Below are 19,548 nucleotides of genomic sequence, written 5' to 3' on the forward strand. Positions count from 1 at the left end.
AGGAACAGTGGGGGGTAAGGTGGAGGGGAGAAATACCATGGGGAAATAGTTTTACTTTGTGTAATGACTCATCCATTCCCAGTCTCTATTCAAGCCTAAGTTAATTGTATCCAGTTTGCAAATTAATTCCAATTCAGCAGTCTCTCGTTGGAGTCTGTATTTGAAGCTTTTTTGTTGAAGGATAGCCACTCTTAGGTCTGTGATCGAGTGACCAGAGAGATTGAAGTGTTCTCCAACTGGTTTTTGAATGTTATAATTCTTGATGTCTGATTTGTGTCCATTCATTCTTTTACGTAGAGACTGTCCAGTTTGGCCAATGTACATGGCAGAGGGGCATTGCTGGCACATGATGGCATATATCACATTGGTAGATGCGCAGGTGAACGAGCCTCTGATAGTGTGGCTGATGTGATTAGGCCCTATGATGGTATCCCCTGAATAGATATGTGGACAGAGTTGGCAACGGGCTTTGTTGCAAGGATAGGTTTCTGGGTTAGTGGTTCTGGTGTGTGGTTGCTGGTGAGTATTTGCTTCAGATTGGGGGGCTGTCTGTAAGCAAGGACTGGCCTGTCTCCCAAGATCTGTGAGAGTGATGGGTCGTCCTTCAGGATAGGTTGTAGATCCTTGATGATGCGTTGGAGAGGTTTTAGTTGGGGGCTGAAGGTGATTTTCTTTGTTGGGCCTGTCCTGTAGTAGGTGACTTCTGGGTACTCTTCTGGCTCTGTCAATCTGTTTCTTCACTTCAGCAGGTGGGTATTGTAGTTGTAGGAATGCATGATAGAGATCTTGTAGGTGTTTGTCTCTGTCTGAGGGGTTGGAGCAAATGCGGTTATATCGTAGCGCTTGGCTGTAGACAATGGATCGAGTGGTATGATCTGGATGAAAGCTAGAGGCATGTAGGTAGGAATAGCGGTCAGTAGGTTTCCGATATAGGGTGGTGTTTATGTGACCATCGCTTATTAGCACCGTAGTGTCCAAGAAGTGGATCTCTTGTGTGGACTGGTCCAGGCTGAGGTTGGTGGGATGGAAATTGTTGAAATCATGGTGGAATTCCTCAAGAGCTTCTTTTCCATGGGTCCAGATGATCAATGCATCCGATGAAGTGAGCTGTAGCTCACGAAAGCTTATGCTCTAATAAATTTGTTAGTCTCTAAGGTGCCACAAGTACTCCTTTTCTTTATAGGATAACTTGGCAGTCTAGTGGCAGCACAAAGCAGTGGACATAAAAGGATAACCATTTAGGTCTCCAGCACCAAGGCCAGAAGGTTTTTATGATGTCAGTAAACATTCCAATCCACTAACACACACGCAGTAAAATGTAATAGCATGTAATAGCACCATTGTTCACTCTCTCCCTTTTTCTCTCTGAATTAAGAAACTGATATTTCCTGAACCATCTCCAGGGTGCAATTTGGGACAAATGAATTAAGTTTATTTAAAGTGTATTATAGGCAGGGCTAGTAGTTCTGCCATTATTGAAGTTGCCTGATACTTCCCATTGTAACTTTGCCAATCTTTAACCAGTTGGGATGAAATTTTACACTCTGTGTGTCTCTGCCTCAAGCTGAATTTTTATGGGAAGGGGGAAGAAATCAGCAGTCTGGCTGTTTCAAGAATGAGGCAGGGGAGGGGAAATATTTTTGCCCACATTAAAAAAATTCTAGCGACTTTTCTTTGAACAGCTCTAGCATTCTGGAGCGGGGATTGAAATTTGCCAGGGATGTCTTTTCTGTCAGATATGTGCCTTTTGCTGTTCCTATGAAAATACAAGTTACAAGCCTTTGGGAAAAAAAAAAATCTCAATTCACACATGCTCAGTAGAGATTTGCCAGAGTCTCACACCTAAATTCCCCAAAGATTCAATCTGCACAGGGCATACTCCAGCCTGGGGCTAAATAGGATTGTCCTGCAACTGCAGCTCTGGGCTACTGCAGGCAAGGCCGGACACCAGAACTGAGAGCAGGCAGACTGTTTCTGCTGTTGTCAAGGTTCCTTCCCCATTCTGAACTCTAGGGTACAGATGTGGGGACCTGCATGAAAGACCCCCAAAGCTTATTCTTACCAGCTTAGGTTAAACTTCCCCAAGGTACAACTTTTACCTTTTGTTTTTGGACCTTATGCTGCCACCACCAAGCATGTTAAACAAAGAACAGAGAAAGAGCCATTCGAGACGTCTTCCCCCAAAATGTCCCCCCAAGCCTCTACTACCCCCTTTCCTGGGGAAGGCTTGATAAAAATCCTCATCAATTTGTATAGGTGAACACAGACCCAAACCCTTGGATCTGAAGAACAATGAAAAAGCAATCAGGTTCTTAAAAGAGAATTTTAATTAATTAAAGAAAAAGTAAAAGAAAAACCTCTGTAAAAAATCAAGAAGAGAAATACCTTACAGAGTAGTCAGATTCAAAACAGAGAATCTCTCTAGGCAAAACCTTAAGTTACAAAAAGACACAAAAACAGGAATATACATCCCATTCAGCACAACTTATTTCATCAGCCATTTAAACAAAACAGAATCTAACGCATATCTAACTAGATTGCTTACTAACTCTTTACAGGAGTTCTGACCTGCATTCCTGCTCTGGTCCCAGCAAAAACATCAGACAGACAGACAGGATCTTTTGTTTCCCTACCCCGCTTTGAATTATCTGTCTCCTCATTGGTCATTGCGGTCAAGGTGCCAGCGAGGTTATCTTAGCTTCTTAACCTTACAGGGTGAAAGGGTTTTTTTCCTCGACCAGGAGGATTTAAGGTGGTTAGCCTTCCCTTTATATTTATGACAGTTGTGCTCTCAACGATCCCCTGCTGAGCCCACAATGGCATCGCGAGAGAAGCTTTCTGAGCCAAAAGCAGCAGGGGACAAGTTCCATACCTAGGTTTGGGAGCCAGGGAGGGGCAAGGAAGTAGATTGGGACAAGCAGACTGGGACTGGGACAGACTGTGTAAAGAGAGGGAAACTGGAACCTAGTGGGTGGGGAGGAAGGAGGACTTGGGGGAGGCGAGACAGATCTGATGAGGACCTGGAGTGCAGGGGAGAACTGGGTTTGACTGGGCAGAGAGTGGGACAAATTGCTAGAGGTGGGGTGGGAACACATCAAGATTGAACAAGGAATCTGCAAAGGGACACTGACACTAGGACATAGTGGGGACAGGGAATGTTATTGGGAAGCAGCACCACTAGAGGCCAGGAGTGGAGAGAAACAGATTGCATGGGGAGCAGGGTGTGTGGGGGCTGGGATTGTTGTACAACAAAACTGGGGACAAGGAGCTAGGGAGAAATAGGAATGACTGGGCAAGGAGACTGGGAGTAGGATGAGAAGTCTGTGGAATGGAAACTGGGACTGACTGGGGTGCGGAGAATGATACTTGGGACAAAGACCAGGAATGGGGAAGAGGAACAGAATGGGGAGGGGACAGCACAAAGGAAGTTAAGCTTGGGGAGATGGGCAGAACAGTCTATCCATTAGAGCAAAGAATCTCAAAGTAGGGTGACCAGGTGTCCGATTTTCAACAGGAACACCTGGTCAGAAAGGGATCCTGGTGGCTCCGCCCAGTACTCTTACCAGGCCATTAACTGTCCAGTTAGTGGCGCCACGCAGCGTGGCTGGCAGGCTCCCTGCTACCCTCTGTGCCGCATGGCCCCCGGGAAGCAGCCGGCATGGCACCTCTCCAGCTCCTACATGTAGGGGCAGCCAGGGTCTCCGCATGCTGTCCCCGCCCCAAGTGCTGCCCCTGGGGCTCCCATTGGCCAGGCACCACATAGCCGCCTAGCCACGCCTATGCATAGGAACAGGAGGAGGACGACATGCTGCTCCTTCCAGGAGCTGCTTGAGGTAAGTGCCGCCTGGAGCCTGCACCTCTGAGGTCCCCTCTGCATCCCAACCCCCCCGCCCCAGCCCTGATCCCCCTCCCGCCCTCCGAATCCCTTGGTCCCAGCCCGGAACACCCTCCTGCACCCCAAACCCCTCATCCCCAGCCCATCCCAGATCCTGCACCCCTAGCCAGAGCCCTCACCGCCACCCATGCCCCAACCCCTTGCCCTAACCCTGATCACTCTCCTGCCCTCCGAACCCCTTGGTCCCAGCCAGGAGAACCCTCCTACACCTCAAACCCCTCATCCCCCGCCCCACATTAGAGCACGCACCCGCAGCTGGAGCCTGCACCCCAACCCCCTGACCCATACCAGAGCCCCCTCCTTCTCCCAAATCCCCTCATCCCCAGCCCCACATCAGAGCCCGCACCCCTAGCCAGAGCCCTCACACCCCAAATGAGCGAGTGAGCGAGGGTGGGGAGAGTGAGCAACAGAGGGATGGACTGAACAGGAGTGGGGTCTTAGAGAAGGGGTGGGGCATGAGCAGGGCCTTGGAGGAGGGATGATGCAAGTTCACAACCCTAAACCCAATATTCCCAAGTCTCACAATTTCTCTGCTATCAATAAATATTCTTGAAATACAGTGGCAAACATGTTTTATCCCCCTCTATAGCTAGTCTACACTGAGGATGATAGCTGTAGTAGGTTATCAGTTACTCTGTTAGCTCAAGTGGCAGAAGTCTGTGTGGTGGATCAAAAGGTTCCAACCCTGTTGATGACTCATGTGGGTGTCAATACAGTGTCTCGTGGAATTTCGGGGTGGGGAGGTATTCCAGTTTGTTTTTTTTAAAACCTAATAAATTACATACACTCAAAAAACTTATGTTAAAAGAACATTAAGTTTGCAAATAAAGCATTCAAAAGTTACTAAATACCACAATTAAGGCTGCCTAGTCAACCTTAATTCAGCCTCCTGGTGTATATGCATGTAAAGGAGTCTTTAATTACATGATCACATGCCATTTTTTCACAGGACCCCAGGCTCATTCAGTGTACAGAATTAACAGTAATCACTTAATGAGCAGCTATTCAATATTTTGTTTTCTCCTTGTTGTTCAATGTGAAACCCCATGGCGTTAAAAAGCTACTGAATGAAATCCTGGCTTCATTGTAGTCAATAGGAGTTTTGCCACTAACTTCAATGGAGCCAGGATTTCACCCAATGTAATCTCCAATATAATCTTGGTTAAAGCACAAGAGCTTTCCCGTGGATGAGGATACATTAAGGTGACAGGTACCTTAGAAACAGCATGGATCAATCTTCCCTCCATGTAATTTTACAGTATTGTACATAAAGGTAAAAACAATGTGATCTCATACCCTGCAGATTTACAATGTACAAAAATGAAGATTAGAACTGATCAGCACAATTTACAAATGCTCCATATATATGAAGGTAAGAAAGAGTTAACCATTTTGTATCATCCATTTAGAATAAGAACTGAAACCACTGAAGAGATAATCCATTTATACACAGGTCAAGTGCATCGAGTGGTTCATACTGTATTTCTTGAAGAAGTCAACTGAGAGAGGCACTAATTGTTCATTCAAACCAGATACAATCCAGTCTGTTAGTCCCAAGATTTTGCAGTGTTTTGGTTCCCCCTCCCCCCATCTTTTGATTGTGTAGCCCATCAGGAGAAGGAAGGAAGCTATGTAACTTGGGTTATAATAATTGTTAGATATGAAACTTTTCACTTTTGCCACTTTTCAGTTGAATGCCATAACTGTAGGCAGTGGAGCATGACTGGTAGTTTCAATAAGTCATCCTCAACTTTTGAAAACCAGACCATGCCTTTTGGGTACTCTACAGTGCTTGTACAGTACACCCTTGCTATAACACCCTTCATTATTACGAAACTTCAGCTATAACGAACCTGGTCCCTGGATCCCTACTGCAGTACAATACTGTACTGTTAAAAATATATATATATTATATATACACATATGCACGCACACACACACACTGCACACGCATGCACAACTTTTATCTAGCCTCATACGTTGGGGCTAGGGCCAACTCCCTAGTTTCTGCCCTTGAGCCCGTCTCCCTCACTTCCCAGGGCTGAAGCTAAAGTCCCAGGTCCAGCCATCCAGGGCTGACAGCCTGAAGCCCCAGCCCCAGCTCTACCACCCATTCATTTTGTTTGTCCTTTTGCTATAATGAACAAAAGCCTTGGGTCCAGACAGGTTCATTATAGCGAGGCTGTACTGTAGTAAGATTAGTGCTGTTTTACATTCAACCATTTTACAGATAGCCATTTTTGCCACAAAACAATTGTACTGAATGACCTAATTACAAACAAACAGTTAGAGAAACTAGATTACCACACTGTGACTTCACATTCAATTTTTTACTTAAAAAAAAAAAAAAAACACCCCCACACCTCTACACAGTCTACACAGAATGGAAAAAGATTTTTTTATTAGGGATGGACACAAACACCAACCACCACCCAACAACGGCTAATTCTTTTAATAAATCAATCAGAGTTCTAGTTTTAGTCTATTAGGGGTAAATATTCAGCATGAGGCACCGTCATAAACACACAACTTTTAACGTTAATGGAAGTCAGTTAAAGACCCATTGGGAGTTGAGTGCTGTGCATCTAGCAGGAATAGATCCTACATACAGAACTCGTATCACTACTACCCTGCTCATCAAACTGAAGAGGTCTCCTTTATGGCATTTGGAATGACAATAGAAATTTCAGTGGGCACCCATAATCCTCTTCCTCCTAGTAACGAAGGTCAATTTGACACCTTGCATTAAGAGCCAAATCATCTCCAACTGGAGTAAAGAGTTACACCAGGAATGAATTCAACTAAAGATCAGCAATATACATTAGAAAAGCACCATGCAAAGTGGAGGGCTGTAACAGGTACAGTATATGAGAAAAGCACAATAATACATTTCATATTTGTTGCCAAGGGGACACGTACAAAACCATGAGACTACAGAGCCAAAAAGCAGAGCACAACTCCTTCAAGAAAGCAGAAGGAGTAGTCAACAACAGCCTTAACGTTCAGATCATCTAGTCCTCTTCTACAAAATTTGTTCTACTCAGACCCAGAACAATAGGGACTTGATTTTTAAATCAGGCCTCCATTATCAGAGGCATATTTTGTATCCACAATAAATTATGTCCATCAGTTTTGACCACAGGTCATTTAAGCTTTTTCCTGACAATTACTGCAGATGCAAAATTGTGTTTGCAAAAATGGAGGCCAAGTTTGAAATTCAGGCCACTTTTTGAAGCACTAATGTGGATACCTTTATTCCTCATTTCCAACACAATATCTCTGACATTGCTTTTAAAAAAAATCTTAACTGAAAAACATTCCTAAATTGAGCTGCATGATATGCCCCACAAAAAATTCAGTTAAGAGCCCTGCTTATTATTACAATTTCTTTCTTGATGTTTTATGCTAATTTTCACAAAAGCCAAATTAGACATAAATAAAATCACTTGTACAGTGTTATGTTTTTAAAGTGGGGGTGAACTGGAGTGTGGGCTATATGGGACATTGGGCAGATTTGATTCTCACTCCTCAAAGCAGTGGAGAGTAGGCGTGTTCCATATGTAACTTTTCTTTCTCTAGAATGATGGGTATTGGCTGTACTGCTCATAGTTCATCTCCTGCCAGCTGAACCAGAACTAGCTCATTCTACTGACATCAGATAAAGCAGGTGCTCCGACTTATATTAACTAAGCATGTGTCTACAAAGAAAAACATAGCAAAGGATGACTGCGTGGGCAAGTATCCTTCCACCACAGGGATAAGATGGAAGGAACAGAGCAATGAAGCTCAAACACGGCTATAATGTAAAGGTGCACAATAATTTAATGCACAAGTATACAAATATTAAGAAAGAATAAAAATACGTTAAATATGTCTATTTGTGTTTCATTATGATTATTTGGCTCCTAAACAAGTCATATGGAAAATGTTACACAAGAATTACAGAATCATTCAGTTTGTAATCCAACTGAGATAAAATAGCCACACAATATAATTTCTTCATGCATACTCCTGTATTTCATTTTATATGACAGTCAAATCTTATTAGATGAAACTGGCATATGGGTCACTTGCCACCTCTATTTCGGCTTTGAACACAGACACATAATGAAGAATTCTGCAAAATTACAACAAATGTTAATATTCTGTGACATCTGAAAAAACTGACCTGGCTGTGTTGTGGAGCTCATCATTGCTGATGAAACGATAAATCGTTAACAGATTGAGATCAAATCTCAGCAGCAGAAGACCGGACTGGAATGTTCTGGCCAAGATGAGGTGAATCTGAAGATGAAATCTAAAAGATGAAAAACATAGATCTGTGCATTAACAATATAATATCCGTGCATACTTTAGCCCATTCTTCTAAACGAAATTTCTTCTACAATCATGCTCTGTAGGTTCAAGTAGCTATGGCCCCAAAAAACAAAACCTTAAAACTAAACATCCTCAAACTTTAGGAAAGTTCAAATCCAGATCTAAATTTGCAGCTTAGGCCCATCTCTAGTTTCAAAAGTAGCTTGGAAAAAAAAGTCAAAGGCATGATTTCTTTTACCATGAGGTCAGAGGATTAACTGTGGAAACTGAAAGGCCTGAGGATAAAGTAGGTGGATTACTATCTTTCAGTTAAACAATGGCTAATTCACAATCTGTTTCCTAATTTAGGCTTTCGGTTTCTGAAACAGTTTCACATTGGGAACTCTTTCCAGCAAATATATAGTCTAAATTTCTAATGTTTACCTTGTTTAGAAATAGACAAATTTCCTTGTTGAAATGTGTAGCATCACTGAATGGATCTCTTACTACTAACTAATGACATCTATGACACTGTCAGGGGAATGCCGCTAGTAGGGTGGGCTGGCTTGAGAGTAGGTCAAGCAAGTTCATAGAATATCAGGGTTAGAAGAGACCTCAGGAGGTCATCAAGTCCAACCCCCTGCTCAAAGCAGGGCCAATCCCCAACTAAATCATCCCAGCCAGGGCTTTGTCAAGCCTGACCTTCAAAACTTCTAAGGAAGGAGATTCCACCAACTCCCTAGGTAACACATTCCAGTGTTTTATCCTCCTCCTAGTGAAAAAGTTTTTCCCAATATCCAACCTAAACCTCCCCCACTGCAACTTGAGACCATTACTCCTTGTTCTGTCATCTGCTACCACCCGAACAGTCTAGATCCATCCTCTATGGAACCCCCTTTCAGGTAGTTGAAAGCAGCTATCAAATCCCCCCTCATTCTTCTCTTCTGCAGACTAAACAATCCCAGTTCCCTCAGCTTCTCCTCATAAGTCATGTGTTCCAGTCCCCTACTCATTTTTGTTGCCCTCCGCTGGACGTTTTCCAATTTTTCCACATCCTTCTTGTAGTGTGGGGCCCAAAACTGGACACAGTTCTGCTGTTAGACTGAATTTTTTCATACCTTTCCAGAATATTACAGTCAGAGCAAAAGCAAAAAGAAGCAAAGCTTTTGTAATACTTTACCTACTAAAAACTGAAAGTTGCAGATATATTACACTTTCAGAGGTATATTTTCATTCCAGCATGATACGAATAGCATAATGCACAACCTTCTATCTCCAGTTGCAGTGCTTTGTAAATGTGACTATCTTATTCAATCAGTGCTGTAGATGTGTCTGAAGATATTTTAATGCTGTATCTTAGCAGTTTTTGTCAAAATGTTTTTTTAGACACTAAGGGGTTTCAAGTAGAGCTGAGATGAAATTCAGCTAATAAATCAGAATGACAAAATTTGGTAATTTTGCATTAACAACATTAGCTATGGGGGGAGAGAGAGTCTCACTTATTTAGACACAATTCACACAGATCTGATACTTGGATATACCTGGCATTCAGATATCTAATATTCAGATAAGGTGGTGGTGGGGAGAGTACAGCAGAATGTTATGAAAAGCTAAAACTTTACAAAATTATATTTGAATCAAAATTCTTTACCATGACTCACATCAAGAGCCAAGTGTCCTCAACTCAATGGAGGCTGCTACTAAACCTGAATAGTTCCTAAGATTAGTCTGTGCCGTGTATTTTTTCCTCCATTTACAAGGTTAGGAGTAAATGCTACCGTGGGGAATCATTGCACATCCCAGATCGAAGGTTTCACACAAAACAAAAAGGCAGCGTCTTGGATCAGAACAACTATTATTCAATTCATAGAGCTCGCAAGTGTGCTAGTGGCGCCATAGCAAAGAAATAAAAATACAATTCCTGCCTCAGAAAACTAACAAAGGTAAGCACAAAATCCTGCTAACACTCAAATATGAACTCCTATTGACTTCAATACAACTGCCTAGATAGCTAAAGTAACATGCATAGAACGTTAGGCCCTAAATTTCAGACAAACAAGGAGGGGATAGAACAAGAATGAATGAGGCTTACAGCACTTATGGTCAAGAGTCTGTTACAGGTATTTTTAGTAAAAGTCAGGACAGGTCACAGGCAATAAACAAAAATTCACAGATGCCCACAACCTGTCCCTGACTTTTACTAAAAATACTCAGGGGAGGGAGGAACACAAAGAAAGCCCTGCCAGGGTTTGCAGCTGCTCCAGTCCACCACTGCCCCTGTGGCAGGGGGCTGACCCCCAGCCACTGCTCCAGTCAGCTGTTCCAGCAGCCCCAGGAGTAGCAGCTGCTCCAGCCTTCCCTCAGAAGGGTAGCTCAGTGGTTTGAGCATTGGCCTGCTAAACCCAGGGTTGTGAGCTCAATCCTTGAGGGGGGCCATTTAGGGATCAGGGCAAAAATTGGAGATTGGTCCTGCTTTGAGCAGGGGGTTGGACTAGATAACCTCCTGAGGTCCCTTCTAACCCTGATATTCTATGATTCACAGAAGTCCTGGAACATCACATGCCCATGACAGAATCATAGCCTTAATTATGGTTACATAATGATTCATTATAAGTGCATGCATATCCTAGTAGTTTAGATAGATAAAGTTTCTCTCTTTGGTGGGAGGGTTCCTTGAAATAACTACCATGATGGTATAAAATAATAAATTGTAATGACTCATTTATTGTGGGCATTATCAAAGGAGTCCTATTTATGCTGGCTGAAATAGTGCTTTTGTAGTGTTTTAAGGAGGGGTTTTAAAGCATGCTTTGAAATGAAATAAAACAAAAACATTTGGGTTTTTTAAATTTGCTCCAAATATTACAAAAGGGCTATTTCAGACACCATATCTAGAGCCAATATGTTAAATTTTATATGATGTGCTGTCCTGATCCTTCTTAACACTTGGGATAAGGCTGCCAGAAGTCATGTTTTTAATTCAGTAAGTGACAACTCCACCTTGTTTACAAGGAATGTCCACTGAACTACTGAAAGAAAAACGCCATCCAAAGAGGAAAAAAGTTTATCAGAGATCCAGACACCATTTTGGTTATCACCAGCTGGGAGAAAAATGCCCATCACTTCAGAATGATGGATATGATGGGTTGAAAGGGCCGTTCAATTGCATCTAATATTAGAGGCAAAACCAAAAGGTGTCTGACTTTTTCCCCAAAAAAAAGGTTAAACTACTTTTTGTATTTGAGAGAGTTTTACCATTAGTGGCAATTTACATGTACTTTGTGACACCCAATTGTTTAAGTATTTAGTTAACATTCAGTGCTTCATCAATAAAAGTTAACAATTAAAGCATTCTGGATGTCATTTCACTGAGGTTCATTATTAAACTGCTTCTTTTCAGATCCTTGATATGAAATGGAAAACCCTTGAATTCCAAGATACTGATAAAGAGAATCAGCACTGAATATTTATTGGAGGATAGACTTACTGAAAATAACTCTTGTATAACTAAGTATTTTGCTAGGATCCTTATAAAATACCTGCATAGAAGTCTTTTATAAATTCCTCTCCACTGGTAATATATTTTACAAAATGACAACTGGCATCCTGCCTAAAGAGACAGTATATTTCCATTTCTTTCTTTCACATACAGAGTTTTTATTTCTAATATAGAACAATATTTGGTTTGAAAAGTTGTTAAAATCAAACCCGGACAACAAGATTCATGTTTTCAGAGCTCCCATTTAGTCCCATGAAAAATACCAGACCATCACATACAGAAGTACAGATGCAATCCAATCACTCTCATTCAAATACACTTACATTTTAAAAACGGGTATACTTCATTTCTCTTAGTGAGATGGGATGTGCAGAGAAATACTGGAGGGAATATCATATTGTGAGCTCAGTATATAGTGTTGTTTGAACTGAAGAGAATCAGAATAGTGCTGGCATTAGGTCAACATTTTATGTGAGGCACTCTAATTCTCCTTGAAGGGTAATTCCATCTCCCCAACTCCTCCGCAACCTCAAGTAGAGGTGCAAAGGTCCTGACCCCAGCAGAACCATTAGGGTTCCTTGTGCAAGGAGTGGTTCAGGATGCTAGGATCCTATACAGATCTGCACTCCACGTGCCCCAGGATGGTGGGTGGTGAAGGATAGCTCAAAGCAGGCCCAGTGGATTCACCAGCCATTTTCTTCATAGAGGGAAGACAATGGGGCAGATGCTGCAAAGGTTAGTGCAGTCCTGACCAGCCTCAGAGGTGATAGATTTCTTTTCCCTATGGTCACCACAAAGCTTAGATGCTTCTTGTGACTGTAACTAGGTACAACATTTTTAGACAGAAATGTGAATTTCAAGTTAACGTTGTTCCTTTAAGCACTGTCCCCTTCTTTCATCCCAATTCCCCAGACCACTCACTCACTCCCATTCTTTATGTTGTGCCTATATTGCAAAATTTGAGAGAATATGGTTTCTAAAATAGGATGCACTGAATAGAAATTAACAGAATTTAGATTATCTATTTCCATTCCCTCCACCCCCAGTGTGTGTGCATGCTTTCAAAATGCACCCAGTGTCATATACTTTTGAAATAATTTCTTATGGAAGAAATCTCCAGAGCCCCCTCCAGAAGGATTTTACACCTTTCTCTAAAATACTTCCCTTTGAAAAGTGAATGAGGAAATTATGCATAGATCTTACAAAAAAACCAGCATGCTGTTCTCCCTGAAATTATAAACAGGTTGGCATCCCTAATAATATGTTAAGTAATCAGAATCGCTTTCCAGCTATTTTTGTTTTTCTTTTTACAAGAGTAGCTTCTGTTTATCACTTACTGCAAAAGTTTTTATTTTGACCTCCAATTCTCTGGCCCTTTGACCTCAAGTAGCACAGAAAATACTCTCTCTCCTAAAGCTGTTGTATATTAATTTTTTAGCCCCAAATCCTTTGTTAGTACTGGTAGAGTCCCTATTGTCCAATAATATAATGGATTTTGCAGTGTGCTATAGTTGGAAATACAGTATTAAAAAATTCTATGGCTTCAAAAACAAATCCTACCCTCTTATCACCTTCAACAACAACTATCCCTACAGGGCAGCAAGAACAGGCCTCTTCAACATAAAAACGGACTTATTCCAAATTATGGAAGTAAACACCATAATTATGAAGAGGTATCAATGTCATATACAGTGGAACCTGCTCATAAAATACTCTGATACAGTGAAAATCTATTGAAGATGGATCATACTGACTGGAACATTGTATAGCAACAGAAAGACTGCAATTCAGGTTACAGCAAACTTTGATACTTAGATAGCTGTAAACTGACCCCTGTGCAGACAGACAGCACTCCAAGTCCACACCACTCAACTTCTGCATAAACCATAAAAATTAGACTAGGAAATAAGATGGCATAAGGACATGGAGACAAAACAGTTCCAGGGTAGAGGTCAGGAGTCTAAAGAAATGCATACGTGAAACTGAAACAAATTGGTTTTAAAAAACACCTGTGTTTATTTTGGTTTTAGTACATTTTACATTTATATATTAACAAAATTAATACAGTAAGACAAGAATGAAGTATGTGTAAAGCCATTAGGCCTGTTCATAGAGTGCAATATGCATTTATTTCGAGCTCTAAAAAACAAACTATGGCCGAAATTCTGCAATGACCTCTGGGCAATCAGATTCTTGCACCTGCACCTTAGTCATTGTAGGATTGAGGACTGTAGCAGGGTGGTCACCCCACTCCAGCCCGAAGGGGTTAAAACAGCCCTGGGAGAGAGCTTCCCTGGAGAAGCCAATAGTAAAAGCAGCCCTAGAGAAGGCTGTGGCTGGTAATGAGGGGAGTGAGAACAGCTGGGGGAAGCTGACTGTGTAATTGACCACAGCTGGTTCAATCAGGTCCCAGCTGGCCCTTATAAGAGGGTTGTGGGCCTGAGGCAAAAGGAGTCTCACTCTAGTCCTGGAGTGGGAAGGGCTAGCTGCCTGAGAGTAAGGTACCTGAAGTGGAGCAGTACTGGGGAAAAGGGCAAGAGGAGCTAGGAGGCTCCAGCCTGATTAAACCCCAGGCTGCAGGCCTTGGTGAAGGCCTACAAAAGGTACTGGGGCAGCCTGAAGATGGCAAGAGGTTAGGACCTGCTGCCTTTGCCTAACGACGAGTGGCCATGACACTGCAGTCTGCTCCAGGGGACTAGATGATGACTGGCAGTAGCCACTGAGGCAAGGTGGGTTTAGAGGGTTGGGGGTTCCACAGGGAGGGGAGACCCAGAGTGTGGGGATATTGCTAGGGCAGAACCCCAGGGTAAAGAGCACTGGGGTCCCGGAGGGACATGGGGCCAGCGGCAAGCGAGACATCTGCCTACAGATGGTGCTCTGTAAGCTGGAAAAGAGCTAAGTCCTAGATGACCTGCAGGAGATGCTGCACCAGTGAGTCATCACCTCACTACAGGGACCAAAAATGGGGTAAGAGGTTGGTAAAGAAAAACATGATCCCACAGAGTCTGTGCACAAAAAGTTTATGAAATAATAAGAAGCTGGTAAATATACATTAGGTATGACAAAGTAGGGCAATTCCTCACTAGGGAGTCAAGAAATGCACATCTCTCTCTCTCTGTAACTTATGTCATTGTACTTTCCCCAATTTATATGCAAGATAAGGGGAAAAAAATGAATTTATCACTATTTGAACAACCCCCGCCCAATCATAAAAGTGGGGGAAGTATTTGATTTTCATCTCCTCAGCTTGACTTTTAGCTTCTAAAATATATACAAGGATCTATCCCTGTTTGACAGCATTATTTTACCCTCTCTTACTAATACCCACAAAGTACATGGTGGTTGAATCAGCGTTTCTGCTACTGAGGTAAGAGGACTTATTCCCAGTACTGACTCGCATGTTTAAAATTTAAGCACAAGTTTAGTCCCATTGAAGCCAATGGAACTACTCACATGCTTAATTTAAGCTTGTGTTTCAGCACCTGTCTGAACTGGGGCCTAGACACATTAGACAGTGGGGACGGTGCCGGGGGGGAGACACACAAAACATCCAGAAGATCCCACAGGCTTTGTGGGCAGTCCCCACAGCACGTTCCCAAATGGGGGCACCCCAGTCTGACACAACAACAATCAGGAAGAAACTTATGCAAGCTGAACCTTGGAAGAGATGTTTTCTGCTGTAGTTCCCTTCCCTGAGTTTCACACCAAGGAGGAAGAGGTAGGGCAGAGTTGGCTACTGAACTCAATAATATTTTACAAATAGATTTTGAAAGAACTTCTGGTATGAAGAACTCTATGCATCTTTTTCTTTCCCCACTTAGGTTTTCCAGGAATCAGGCAAAGCAAGCACAAGTCTGGACTGAAGTCCAAGGAGCACAACTCTACCTATATCAACAGAGCTCATCTGCTTACACTCACGCTGAATTCAACCTCTTTATCCTCTCCTTTGTCTCGGAGTTTGCCCATTGCCCTAAAAACGTAGGAGATTAAATATCATTTAAACACTGATATTGTGTTTATTACAGTAGTGCCTAGGAATGAACCAAGACCGGGATCCTATTGTACAAATAAAATAGTTGACAACCCCTTCTCCAAAGAGCTTACTCTCTAAATAGGCAAGACAGACACAATGTAGGGGAAAGGGATATAATTACCTATGCCTAAAAAGGTAGGGTCTTGGACCAGAACATTAAGGATTTACACAAACTGAATAAAAGCCCAACAACAGTATTGGTCTAGAGCAGTGGCTTCCAACCTTTCTGACAACTATACCCCTTTCAGGTGTCCGGTTTGTCTTGCGTACCCCCAAGAAACACCTCACTTAAAAAAAAACTACTTGCTTACAAAAAAATCAGTGGGAGCCGCGATTAGCTGAACTTGCAGACGTGGCAGGTAAACAAACCGGTATGGCCCACCAGGGGCTTTCCCTGAACAAGCAGCAGACTGACTTTGAGAACCACTGATCTAGAGCGTTAGCAAAAAATGGGAGTTAAGGAACTGGAAATGGATAGGCAAATTGAACTCTTCAGAACAGTCTAATAGATAGCAACAGACACACAACAGAGTGGTTTACCCTTGGCTCATCTTTTATATCAAAAGTTTAGAAGTTTGTTTTTTGTTTGTTTGTTTTTAAGAATTGAAACAGATCCTTTAGATAAAAAGATAAAAAGTATTTGTGGCACCTTAGAGACCAACAAATTTATTTGAGCATCAGCTTTTGTGAGCTACAGCTCACTTCATCGGATGCATGCAATGAAAAATACAGTGGGGAGATTTTATATACACAGAACATGAAACAATGGGTGGTACTATACACACTGTAATGAGAGAGTGATCAGGTAAGGTGAGCTATTGCCAGCAGGAGAGAGAGAAAACCTTTTGTAGTGATAATCAAGGTGGGCCATGATGATGAACCTCGATGAGCAGTGTGAGCAGCTAACACAGCCCAGGAAGAAGGATAGGATATTGAGGTGACATGATTTTAATTTCATAATCTCCTTATTTGTTTTGTCCATTTGATTTAAGAGGTAGTTTTTTAATTATGTATTTTATTACATTGTACTCTGCTGAGCACTTCAGAAAGAAGGATTATGAACAACAATTATCTTTATGACAGAGTCAATGGTTCCAATTGTTGGTTTTTGTTTTAGTAGTTCTTCCTCATGTGTAATAATCTTTAGTGTTATCTTTCTTTAGACTTCATTGCTATCAAGAGTGCCTTCTTCTCCCGCCCCCGCATACTATCCCTGTTCCCTCCTGCGGTATTCAATTTAATACAGAATTTTCAGTGCTTCCATTTACATTGATTTTTCAGAAGTGCTTAGGTTTGGCCTAACTCTACTCCTTATGAAGTCAACAGAAGTTTTACTGCTGTCTTCAATAGGAGCAGAGTTGGACCAAGGCTGATGGCTTCTGAAAATCCCATGCTATAAGCATAAAAATAAATTTCTCCAATTTCAATGCAACTACTGTAATGATCTTGGAGTTCATTATATAACAAACCAATGAATATGAGCAGAATAAAACTTCAACAAAACAAACTAGAGAACATCTGTGGTGAACTGCTTGCACACAGCCAGGTGGGGTTCCCAACTCCTGCCTCCATTTGCATCTCCAAATACCTATGCTCATAATACTGTCCCTTATGAGGGAGCATCTCTAAATTATGATCTTCTACAAACCTCTCCCCAACACCAGGTAAGTGGGGTGGTTGTTTTTTTTTGGTTTTGTTTTTAATATAGCTATTTACAGAGCTGTGCTAAATTCAGTGGTCTTGATATGCAAAGGGTTTAATATATTTTTGGACAGGTTAGAAGGTTCATGTGCATTCACACGTAAGTTTTGCTTTGAATTTGGAGTTTAATTAAACTGCAGAACAATGTGAAACAAGCACATCTGCCATGGTTTACAGTTTTTGTTTGAAACTATGATACACCACCAAGCTACTCATTGTTTGAATGAAACAGTTATTTCTATTAAAGTAGTGCCAAGAATGCCCCACCAAGATTTGAGCCCTCTTCTAAGAGATCATTCCTGCCCCAAAAAGCTGACAGTGTAAACCAGCTAAAGGATGTGGAAATCACAAGGCTACCCTTTCTCTCTATAAATCCAATATGAAATGTCATGAAGGGGAAATTTTATAATACATGGTCATACACTGCGGGCCTGCTGTCTGAGGAATAGTTTTCAGAAGCAGAAAGGCAAAGTAAGTTGAGACTCACCTTCAGCAAATGTTTCAAACTGCCCTGCCTCCCTATTAAAGGAACTATTTCCAGTCCTAGACACAGCATCCCTTCCACAGTATAGAACAAGATTTTTCAAATTTAACCTAATTTAGTTTGGTATGATTGCGTTTCTTTCTGGCTTCTGGAAAGCTAGAGGGGCACTTATTTCAGCTGGATATTACTGCTGCTGTTTCAAAGAAAAGAGAAAATAATATTGATATGCTGTAAAAATCCAAACTGACAAGTGAGTATTTGGATTTATGATTCGCTGGATTTTGTTCTTTTCATTGTGAATGTGAGAATCCCTATCTAAGATTTATATCCTATTAAAAACTCAGGAAAATAGTATGACATGAAAGAAAGCAAATGACTCAGAACAGAGTCCTGTGGGACTCTGAGAAAACGATGGAATTAAAGAAGCTGATGTGGCTACAGGGCAGAAACTGCTTGCACAGATAGATACGTGAATTAAGAAAAAAGTCTGGTACAAGTTGTCATGTTTCAAGATGTTTACCAAGGAGTGAATGACCAATTACTTTTATTTTCATATTACAGTAGCATGTAGCTGCCTCAACTGTTATCAGGGCCTCCATTGTTTTGGCTGATGTACAAACACATAGGAAAGGGAGCCCCTGCCCAAAAGAGCTTACAACCTAAACAGACTAGACAGACAAACGGTGTGAAAAAGGGATACAACAAAAAAAGTCAGTGATTGCTGTCAAATGTCATCTTAAATGCATAAGTTTTTAAAATGTTGACTGTTTTGTTCATAATGTGTGCTTTTTTAAAAAAAAAAAAAAAAACACGGGGAGAAAAGTAAGAGATGGGTTAAGTCAAAAAGAGAAGATGGACATTTAATAGAGGGAGAAAGATATGAGAAACTGATAAGGAGCTAAATTCTGCCCCCAAACTACAGGCACATACAATTCCCATTGACTTCAATAGGAATTATATACCAGTAACCCATGTGAAATTTTGCCCCAATTTTCAATCTTAGAGAAATGTTATTTCATATGCTGTAAACAATCAATAGCTACTAGTCAAAGTATTTCCCACTGACGCTTTTATTTGATGGAAAATTGGGTTTTTGACAAAGTGGTGGCGGGGTTTTGGTTTTTTTGGTTTGTTTTTTGAGGCAAGCGAAGGTTACTTGGTCAAACCGAGAGCTCAAACCTCCCAAATTTTTGGTTTTCAAACAGTTTTTGGCCGAAACTATGTGATTTTTGGTTCATGGAATTGAGTTTGTTTTTTTTGACAAAGTAGTTTATTGGGGAGAGATATTTTCCATCCTGATCTATTAGAAATGCCTCAGATTATTAACAGTTTAAATTTTTAAAAACTCAACCATTTCTCATTAGATACTCTGCGTTTTAATTAATTTCTCTAAAGTGAGAGGATGAAAAGCTTTGTCAGCTTTTATTTATTAGTTATTTTCATTTTTGGATTCTCAGTGCTGCAGTGTTTGAAACCCAAATGTTGCAAAGGAAAGTTTAAACTTATAAATAGTTGTGGTATAAACACAACTATTTGCATTCAATTTGTTTAATTGTAGAAACATATCTATTGGTCTTATTTAAAATAAACCTTGGTCTCTCAAAATTTAAGTTATGGAGTAAATATAAATTAATATCCCT

The 19,548-nt window shown here is 41.3% G+C and overlaps 1 protein-coding gene across 4 annotated transcripts in view; it reads right to left on the minus strand.

Moving 5' to 3' along the window:
• Nucleotides 1–19,548, minus strand: part of HDAC9 (histone deacetylase 9) — a 668,907-nt gene that overhangs the window by 611,330 nt on the left and 38,029 nt on the right. For all 4 annotated transcript variants that reach the window (XM_043509212.1, XM_043509214.1, XM_043509210.1 and 1 more), the window contains exon 2: nucleotides 8,064–8,192. In XM_043509212.1, coding sequence (XP_043365147.1) covers nucleotides 8,064–8,088 — 25 coding nt within the window. In that variant the 5' untranslated portion in view covers nucleotides 8,089–8,192. The remainder of the gene's footprint in view (nucleotides 1–8,063; nucleotides 8,193–19,548) is intronic.

The sequence above is a fragment of the Dermochelys coriacea genome, chromosome 2, assembly GCF_009764565.3.
Source record: "Dermochelys coriacea isolate rDerCor1 chromosome 2, rDerCor1.pri.v4, whole genome shotgun sequence".
In the NCBI taxonomy this organism is placed as follows: domain Eukaryota; kingdom Metazoa; phylum Chordata; order Testudines; family Dermochelyidae; genus Dermochelys; species Dermochelys coriacea.